Source organism: Phragmites australis, chromosome 24 (assembly GCF_958298935.1).
Source record: "Phragmites australis chromosome 24, lpPhrAust1.1, whole genome shotgun sequence".
Taxonomy (NCBI): domain Eukaryota; kingdom Viridiplantae; phylum Streptophyta; class Magnoliopsida; order Poales; family Poaceae; genus Phragmites; species Phragmites australis.
This window is the reverse complement of record NC_084944.1, coordinates 13,184,833-13,195,391: the sequence shown is the minus strand read 5'-3', so window position 1 is coordinate 13,195,391 and position 10,559 is coordinate 13,184,833. Positions and strand designations below refer to the sequence as shown.

The window sequence follows — 10,559 nt, the reverse complement described above, 5'->3', positions numbered from 1 at the left end:
GCTCTAGGAGGTGGTTACTTCGAAGTCCAGAAATCAGAAAGCGGTCTTCGAGAGGTGTAGGCCTATGAGCATGAGCTAGCTAAGTTAAGGGGTTATCGGAGGTCTTTAACAACGACCTCCATCATTAAGTAAACCCATATAAGAATAAATTCTAAGCGGTAGGATGAGCACATACACCAACAGACCGGCTCAAACGTGCAGCTAGTTCTTGACAAACGAGCTACAGATTTATTTTTTGGATAGCAATTCATTGTTGGAATACTATACCCTTGTTACCAAGCTCGTGCTTTTTGTGCTCTAGATCCTAGCTTATATATGAAGAAGTTAGCTCCAAAATAGCCAAGAGAAAAAAGCCGAGATGTTTAGTCTCAGTTGCAATCTCGAATTCAACTCAAAGCGAGTGTAGGAGAAACATCAAATTTAGTTCTCTAGTAGTTCATTCTAGCTCGTAGCTCATATTTCTCTCACAGACATTATTATAGAAAATATCGGACTGGACCGTGATTAAACTAATATTGTGGTGCTAAAGATTAAATCACGTAACTCTAATTTCTTATGCATGCAAGCTAACCAATTGAGTAGGACATTTATGTGCTACATGGTGCAACGAAGCAATACTATACTATGTTAGATGATAAATTTCATTGCCTCTACTAGATTTTCAATTAATTTTACCAAATACGTCAAAATACTATTTTAGATATCGATCCTAAAAGTGCTGATTAACACATCACACTTATATTACTTATGCTCATACACGTTTACGCATCCTATACACACTTAAAAGAGATCGAAAGACCTAAGTCTCCGACCTAATCTCAAGTAAATCCATATAAAAATAAATCCTAAGTAATAGGGTGAGCACCTGCACCGAGAGAGCTCGAAACTGGCTCAAAAGCGCAGCTCGTTCTCCAAATATCCTATTTCTATCCTCACAGGTTGCCTGCCAATGGAAATTGGAAACCTTCACGAGCATTTAAACAGTTTAACATGTCAGCTCCAAAATCTCGGCCGTTGGATCCCCATCCGATTGCATGCAGCAGCACGCGGTCCACCCCAGACCAAACACCGAGACAGAGAATGAGAGGAACACTGTCTCCGTTCCATCTCCGCGAGATCTGACCGTCGCGCTCTCCCTCCCCGGCGCCCCGCACCATCCCGTCCCGATCCACCTCGCGAGCGCGGCCTCCGAGATTCCCCGGCGATGGTCGTGTGCAAATGCCGCAAGGTACTCCCTCTCCCCCCGCGGATCCGCCGATCCCTGCCCCGAATCCAGCGGTTCCTTGCGTTTCTTCTTGTGCGGATTTTGAATATGGGTGCAGGGTGGTCGGATTCGACGGAGGCGTGGTCTGAATCCGACCGGGTGGCGCGAAAGGCGCGGTTTTGGGGTGGTATGGGTTCAAGGCGCTGGGATTCGCCTCGTCCCCTTGAATTAATGGTCGGTTCTATGCGTGGGCTTTTCGTCGAACACCTCCTGTTCTTAGTTATTGCAGGACGCAGGAGACGTTGGGATTGTTTGGTAGTTGGGTGCGTTGGAGAAAGTTGTTTCGCCTAGCGACCTGTTGGTGTGCTGAGATTTGGGGTGGGCTGATGTTGTCAGCGCTGGTTAAATTTGGTGCTGAACTGCTGATGCGGTTGTATACTTTGGTTTTTCAGGCGACGAGGGTTTATTGCTTCGTTCACCAGGTTCCGGTCTGCGGTGAGTGCATATGCTTCCCGGAGCATCAGCTATGTGTGGTGAGCTCCTCGAGTTTACGGTGATTCTCATTGCGTGCAGACAAAGAGCATCTAGACTGATAACTGTTTCATTTAGAATTGTAGTTAAGCTATTATGTTAGCAGACTATTTATTGTTTTGTATATCCTGTTGCCTGGATGTAGTCATTCACAATTTTGGCTCTCTCACTGGCCTATTTGGATGTTATTTTGGTTACGCTATTTGATGTTGAACTTGCTGGACCAGTGTTGATATGTATGTGTTATGAAACTTGCAAGGAACAATATAGCTGTTACTTGCTTGCAGTTTGATAATATATGGATGACTGTGGGCTCCGTGAGGAGCTGGTGGGGTGAGGTTTTTGTATGTCTAGTGCCTCTTGCTAGAATATCAGATTTTCATAATGCCTTCAGCACCTTTTAATGACTATCCTTATGTCTCAGCTTTTAATTTTTTGAATCTGTTCCCTACAAAGCTTACATTTTCTTTTGTATTGAGCTTATCCTCTACCTTCTGCTATTCATTGGGTAGAATGCCGATTTCTGCAGTGTAGCATGGTGGACTAGACTATAGGTAATAGGTTTTTGAAATGTAAACGTAGAATCGGAAGCTGCTGAAATGCTTCTCAGTTTTTTATATGTCCAGGGGCCGGCATCTTGGGTAAGTTAGAAGATCAGCATGCTGCTTACATTTTACTTTGGATTCAGGTTTCATTAAGTTTGTAGTATTAATTTTCAACATTAGATGGGTGCATCATATGATCATATATCCTTCATATTCGATTTATTTTGTGTGAGCAGAAATTTCAGAAATTTAAGCAACAGTACTAGTTACATCTTAAAATTAGCATTTTACAAGTTTGGTCTGAAAAAAAGCAGTGTTGCATTAATTTTAGAAACTAACATATGTTCTTATTCTGTAGGTGAAAAATTATGCTGAATGGGTTGTTAACTCTGATTATGACTGGCCACAACACTGCTCATCTTGCAATTCGGTTCTGGAAGCTGGAAGCGAAGAAACTATACGAATGGGTTGCTTGCGTATGTGATATTCAATGGAATGCTTAAATTCGTTCGTTTCATGAAGCCACCTTTATTTCATATAACTGGATATTGTTTTCTTGAGTTCCAATAGATGTGATGCACACGAAATGCTTGATATCACATATCCAAAGCTTTCCAGCCCAAACAGCGCCAGCTGGATATGTCTGTCCCTCATGTTCTACGCCTGTAAGTTGAACTCAACCAACCTCTTTGTGCACGTGCATGTGCACACCAGCTGCTACAATTATGAGAATCTCACAATTCTTTGATCTTCAACTGTAATTTCCTAACAGATATGGCCACCTTCAAGCATTAAAGATACAGGTTCTCGCCTTCATGCTAAATTGAAGGAAGCAATAGTTCAGGTTAGTTCCTTCAAATCTATTCCTGCTTGCGCAATCAACCACCGATTTTCTCCTCATATTTTGTCATAACATGCACGACTTTGTGTTCAAATTTTAAAGTATCGGCTAATGAATACTTTTTTGGGGCAATAGTGTCCTTGTCTAAGTACCACTATTGCAGCGTAACCTACTTCCTATTCTGTTTTTACCGAGGACTCACTTAATGTATTTCTTCTCTCATAATCTGACTTAAGCATTCCAATTGCCAGTGCTGTGCAATTTCTGTTGTTCCTCATTTGTTTGCTATGAGCAATTAAATTTATGAAATACATTGTATTATGTAATTTAAAATGCAGATATCAAATTAACTGTAATGATTTTACAATCGATCTTGACTATTAATATTCTAATCCTTTAATGACTTTAAGATTCACTTGTATACTTAAACAACCTTGTTCTGCCTATTCAAGTACTTAATATGTATCCTGCAAGATTTTTTTCTGTTCAGACTTCTGAGTATGATAAACCTTGCACTTTTCTAATATGCTGCAGACTGGATTGGAGAAGAATGTATTTGGAAATCATTTTGTGACAATACCTAAAGCTGATACTCGCACTCCTTCCGCTTTTGCGTCAGATCCTCTAAAGCAATTATCCAGTTCTGGTGATAGAGCATCTAATGGTGCAGACACAGTTAATTCAGCAAAAGGTGCAGCTTTACCGTCAACATTGTATTCTGGAATATACCCTTCTGCTAATGTAGGATCTGGGACACCTATCCATGTTGAACCAGAAATTGTTGAAGTTGATGGTCCTAGTCCGGTAATAACCCAATTCCCAGAACAGGAGTCCAACTTCATCAGAAGTCCGAGCCCTCATGGGGTAAGCCGTGAGAACTCCCTGTATTTGTGTCTTTGTTGTTACTTTATATTTGTCTTTTTTTGAGATTTGCTTACTCACAGCACAACAATTTTATTCCTTCATTGTGTAGCCCGGTGCCATGACAAGAAAAGGTGCTACCAGTGTTGATAGACAAAATTCAGAGATTTCTTATTATGCTGATGATGAAGATGGAAACATCAAAAAGTATACTAAAAGGGGTAAGCATGCTATTAGCAGGATGATTTGTTTTATCCTTTCTTCTTTACATTGTGTATTCGATTCCTTGAGTTATGCTAAGATTTTGTAATAAGGCAACTCAAAAATAAAAATTTTACTGGGAGTACTGCCGTTCCACAAATATGTTACCATGCACCATCATATCACCAATTGTCCTACAAATAAGTATGATCATATTTTTTTTGGGCCCCACTTGAAACAGTGGAATCTTCCCAAATTATGCCGGAATTAAACTGTTTCCTGTCAAATTCTTGAGCTGCAAACAGGCCTTTCTTATTTTTGGCTCGTTATGTTTTCTTTTGCATAAGTTGTCTTTCTGCTGTGAGCATGTATGGCCTTACATGAGCTAGAGCTTATATTTTTAGGCCCCATTTCCGACGTGCAATTCCCAAATTCTGCTGGAACTAAACTTTTTTTTGTAGAGTTCTTGTGTTGCAAACATGATCCTTTTATTTTTGGCTATTTTGTTTACTTTTACGTTTGTAATGTCATTTGCTCGTTCTGAGCATATATGGCCTAACCTGAGCTAGATCTAGACCCAAAGAAATTTGATTAATTGACCAGGCCATGTTCCCTTGCCCACTGGTCCTAAACATATGCAAGAATAGTTAGTTTGGGAAAACTCTGCATCTGTTTGAAATTCTTGACGTTGTCACAGTGTTCTAAGGTTGGCTGGTTTTAGATGGGTTGACCAGGTTGGGCCTCAACCGATCTTAAACTCGTAGACATGACCACTGATATCTTACGACACCTTAACTGTGAGAAGCATTGCCAAAAGCTCTGCAGCAATTGTGTGCTTTAGATAACCTTGAATTTGCCTTTAGATATTTATGATTGATTATGTGAAGCAGGTTGTATGGATGAAATATACTGAATTTGACACTTAGATTCAATTTATATCGTCTTTGTTGCTGCCTCTTGTTGGCATAGTTGTTACGGCGATGTGGCGAGGCGCGGCGACCCGCCACCTTCACACCTTTATAGCGCTTATAGCACGCGGCCTGGTGACGCTTTACACACATTGCTATGACGAATACACACGTAATTTATTTGAGACCAAGGCTGCATTTGACCTTACAAGCATTTGAGCAACTTGCTTGCTACTTATCCAAGTTTGCTATAGGGCTCTAGCATTCTTAATTGAGCCCCCAATGGCCACATTCTGGTGTCAACACGAAGCCCATCAGCCATTGTCTATTAGGCATGTCCCAAAAGCCTATAGTAGATTAGGGTTTCCTTGCCCACAGCTGCCCTGTTCCCCAGCACCCCTCCTTCATTTTCTCCTCATCAGCCATCCCTCTCGCTCCCTAACGCGCCGCCACTTCCCTCACATCCCTCCTGCTCCCACTCTCCCCAGCGTGCTGCTGCTACCCTCATGCCCCTCCCTTCCCCACTCCCAAGCGCGTTGCCGTGTCCGTGTTCTCCTTCCACCCGCCTGATTTCCCACTCTCGACCGCCAAATTTGCGGGGAGGGCAGGCAACAGCTCAGTGGCGGGTGGCTCAACTACGAACAGGCGCCCAGACAGGGAAGTAGGCAGAGAGCGACCGTCTCGGCGGCTGCGGTAGAGGCGGACGCCACACATGCCCGAGCTGTGGCAAGGCACGATTCTCTGCCACAACGATATGGCAACGAGAAGGCGATGCCATAACAACTATGCTTGTTGGGTTTCATCACTAGCCTACCTAACTTGCTTGGTAAGCGTGTGTTTGGTTCATGGGATGAACCTGGATGGGACGATCCCATCCAGGTTTCATAGGTGTTTGGTTTATGGGTGAAAGTGGATGGGATGGCCGGGGAAGGGAATATTCCCTCATTATGTTGGATGGCTCTGTCCAGCGAAATCGGCTAGTTCGGCTCATCCATGTTTTGTTCGTTCGTTGTCCGGTATGTTTTTCATTTAACTTTCCATTTTATCTATGAGTACAAGAGTGGTCTAAAAATTCTAATCGTTTTTATGAGCAAACTAGAGCTCACTAGCAACCCGTTTTAATTGGTTTGATCCTAAAACTCTGAACTAATATTTAATTAAAATTCTCCAAAGAAACCTACTTTTATAACTTATACCAATTTTTAATGCCTCAAATAAATTCCTAAAAATTTAGAAAAATTCACTAATATTCTTCTCATGTGATGTACTAATTTATAAAAATGTTTTCAACCCTAGGTTATTTGGTAAAAACGTGAATTCCTTTGTAATACTCCATTTATATGTATTTTTATCATTTCATTTAATATTCTCTTTTTAATTCAATTTAAATTCAAACAAATTTAAACATGCACAAATTTATCCAATGCTTCACAATCAAGTGGTAAGATCATTGTAACTAACTCAGCTCATCCAATCCATTCAATCAAATAGAAAACTAACTCATCCTATCCACTCTAATCTCACTTACCAAACAAAAACTAGCTTATCTCATCCACCCCAACCAAATAGAAAATTGGATCATCCTATCCAGAAAAACATACATGGTCATATCCCATTCAACCTCGCCCTCCGACCAAACACACCCTAAAAGGATATGCTGTTGTTGTTATTCAGTTGATGCTTGAGCTTGACTCTGTTCTCAGTCCCGTAATAAGCAATGTACAATCTCGGCCATTTGATGCTTGTCCCATTTTCAGGTACATTTCGTCACAGATTTCTAAGGATGCTGCTGCCTTTCTGGTCGAGTGCATTGCCAACATTACCAGTCACAGCACCTTCAAAAAGAGAGAGTGATGCTCCAGAGGGCCGCCCGCGACATCAGAGATCATCAAGAATGGATCCCACAAAGATTTTACTTGCAATGGCTATCATGTAAGTCTTCCAACATGCTTTGTTATTTGCTTTGTTTCTGTCTCTACCTCCCTCCCTCCTCTCTCTCTCCCCCCACAACTTAACTACTGACCTACTTCAGATATGTTAGATCGATAGACGTACTTTGCCATAGTTAGAAAACAACTGCCACAGCTATGGCAATCTTTGGCAAGACCGAGTCTGACAAATTGGACAGGTTGCTAAGAAAGTGTGGCATGCCACAGTTGTGGTAGCAAACTAAACGGCTGCCAGAAAAAAAGTTAAAAACCTGCCTAACTTGAGTGTGGCAAAGTGTGGTGGCACTGTCGCTATGAATCATACAAGCACATATTCTTCCTAATGTTTGTACCACAGTTCACTTGCATGATCATAAGAGATAGAGAACATTTACCAATCCAAAATGATGCATTAGAGCAGGCATTATAGCATTATGTATCTTCCTTCAGAATCAATAGCAAGTATTGGAAAAGTTGTCTGTTCCCATCTGGATTTCTAGTTATCAAAGAAGTAAAATTGATAAAATTCCATTAGATCTATGGTAAACCTGTTAGTTCTCACCAGTTACTAGAAACCATTCAATAATTCAGAATTGGCATTGAATTTTGATTTGAACATCTAATCAATAGTTACATTGGCATCACTTGGTAATGCTGCATTCTAGTTGAAGCACGTAACATTGCCAGTGTTTTCATTACCTTGATGTGTTGCACTTTTACTATAATATGGATAGTACATTTTTCATGTTCATTGATTACCATAGCCTAACCTTATGAAGCTAATATTCTCTGGTACTAGATCACATAACCTTTTGTCTTTTACTTCGACCATAATCCAAAGTAGTTATTTTATTAGCGGCCATGAAAATTTATTTACCCTGCTCACATTTTTGTCATCTGTTGTATGTTTTAGAAAAAGAAGAATTCCTTATGGTCTGTTGGATCGGTTTTCAATACATATCGTTAGGTTTTAGTTCTAGTCAGTTTCAAATTTCAACTAAATTCTAAAAGATTCCTTGACAATACCCTTCATTGAAGCATCCCTTTACTCCGACTGAGAAAGAATTTGGACTGTTGTCCAAATCAACAGATTAAACTTGTTTAATATGCTCACATTCTTATCTTTCAGTATCTGGTTTTCAAGAGGATATTGTTGTACTCTGGTTTAGAGAAAGAATTTGGACTGATGTACAAAAAATATATGTTGTTGCAGGGCATGTATAGCAACGATGGGAATTCTCTATTACCGGTTGTCACAGCGCAGTCTTTCTGAAAACTTTGAGGACGAGCCTCAGTAGAACTAATGAGATTTTGGACCTGCAGTCTTTGTGCTGCTTTGCTGCTGATTCGAAGGGTTTTACCCTCCCTGTATTGTTTTTCCTTTTCCTTTTTTTTGGCCCTTTTTGGTGGTGGTTGAGGGTGGGGGTAGTTGTTAGTTACATAAGAGTCTATAGTAGACTTTCTATATGCTGCGTCGTGCTCATGTCTATGTAACTATAATGATATGCAATATTCTGTATTATCAACATTTGATGAAAAACCATAAAGAATATCATCAACCCTTCGTTATTTGGTTGTCAAAGCTCACTTCATGAGAATCACAGATTTTTGCTTGTTAATATAACCTTGTAAGGCCGATGGAGATTTTTTTTCTTAATGTCTGTTGTGAAACATAGCTTTTTATTATTTCTCAAGCCACTGTTCTTTCCATTTGTTGTGTTTAGAAAATAGTTAAGCTGTTGGGGACAGTGGGTGGCTCATTCAAAACCCACCGGTCGGAATCACTACTACAAAAGCTATTCTTCTAGACATTTAGAGTTCATTTCTACAGACAGTTTATATGACAAGTTATCTGAGTAGTAGATTGGAGGTTTGTGCGGTTTTGAATCATATGTGAAAATTTATTTTCACAGACGTTTACTTATGTGAATCGTCTGTGAAAATAACTTTATTATCATATGCGGTTCACATAAAGAACCGTATGTGAAAATAACTATTTTCACAAGCGGTTTATTATATAAAACGTCTGTAATAATGGAGTTCATTTCTACAATTTTTATAGACGATTTCTTATGTGAACCGTCTGTGATAATAAACCGTCTGTGTAAATTATTTTTTACAGGCGGTGTATTATATGAATCGTCTGTAATAATATCTCCATAAATAGTTCCTATTCATGGGGAACTCTATTCAGATCGAGCTCGCTGTTGTTCGAATAGTAGAGCTCAAAAAGCGGCCGCGAAATTTGAAAACAAAGGGGAAGGTTTTCTTTTTCAATTCCTTGGAGGAGACATCTAAGGTAAGAGTATCTCATCCCTAGCTAGCATTTTTTTAAGTCTAGATTTAGATTTATGGTTTATTTAGGGTTTGAATAGGTTCTAGAGATGCTCATGGTTCTAGCCATTTAGATTCTCGAATTAGCTTAAATTTGTGGCAATGTTGATTCAATTGTGTAGATTCACATTCTAACATTATATTTCAAAAATGTAGCTTTAATTTGATATTTTTTTAGCCTCTAAGAGGTTTTATCATGAATGGGGATGTTTTTATCTAGATCTAGATGCAGAGGGATAGAGTAATGAATCCACATTGTTTTGAGCCATAAATTTACGCTAATATATATTCAATTGCGTAGACATATTATAATCATAACATACCTAATTTTTCCAATTTCTTTTAAAAACTTTTTTAATTATGATTTTCTTATTAATTAATTAATTTATGTATCTAATTTTGTGATCGAAGTTAAAGATAGACAGTGCATGGAATTTTATGATTGAAGTTAAAGATAGACAGTGCATGGAATTTTGTGATTGAAGTTAAAGACATGGAGAAATTTTTTTATTGAAGTTAAAGGCATGGTGAAATATACATCAAAGGACTCTATGCTTTTATTGAAGCCGCTGAGACGGAAGCATTGACTAAAAAGATAAAAGAAATATATTGTCCATATTTTGACTGCAAGAATAAAAAATTATGGGACAAATCAAGCATAATCAAATCACACTTGATCTTAAGAGGTTTTGTCGAGGATTACACATATTGGTCTAATCACGGCGAACAACGTGCAAGCGAACCAAACGACGACATCGCTGTTGATCAAGGGAATGGTGATGATGAGGTAGTCGAAGGTGACACTGATGTTGTGATGGATGATGACACTGATTTTGATCTGGAGGAAATGTTGCGCCATGTAGAACTGCATGTTTTAAAGGGTATGAGAGATTTAGATAATTTTGAGGTATTACAGAAGGCATCGAAGGATCTTTTGTATGAGGAATCGAAGGGTTGTGATAAGGAGTTTACGGTGTTGCATTCGATGCTTGAACTTCTAAAGTTGAAGGCCAGCAATGGATGGTCTGATAAGAGTTTCTCGGATCTGTTGAATCTCTTGACAAACATGCTTTCGAAACCTAACTCCTTGCCCACCACCACTTATTAGGTAAAGAAGCTTATCTGCCAGTTGTCATTAGATGTGCAAAAATTACATGCGTGTCCGAACCACTGTATCCTCTATCGTAAAGAGTACGAAACCTTGGA

The 10,559-nt window shown here is 39.4% G+C and overlaps 1 protein-coding gene across 2 annotated transcripts; it reads left to right on the top strand.

Annotated features, from left to right (window-relative positions):
* The first annotated feature begins 1,028 nt into the window (after positions 1 to 1,028).
* LOC133907679 (uncharacterized) lies at positions 1,029 to 8,588 on the top strand. Of its 2 annotated transcripts, XM_062349751.1 has the most exons (10): positions 1,029 to 1,228; positions 1,657 to 1,737; positions 2,639 to 2,756; positions 2,851 to 2,945; positions 3,053 to 3,124; positions 3,656 to 3,812; positions 3,897 to 3,985; positions 4,095 to 4,203; positions 6,849 to 7,023; positions 8,233 to 8,588. In XM_062349751.1, the coding sequence occupies exons 1-10, from the start codon at positions 1,205 to 1,207 to the stop codon at positions 8,315 to 8,317; spliced, it is 1,005 nt and encodes a 334-aa protein (XP_062205735.1). In that variant the 5' UTR covers positions 1,029 to 1,204; the 3' UTR covers positions 8,318 to 8,588. The 2 variants fall into 2 exon arrangements, with proteins under 2 accessions (XP_062205735.1, XP_062205734.1); XM_062349750.1 differs by having other exon boundaries at positions 1,030 to 1,228; positions 3,656 to 3,985.
* Positions 8,589 to 10,559: the final 1,971 nt, after the last annotated feature.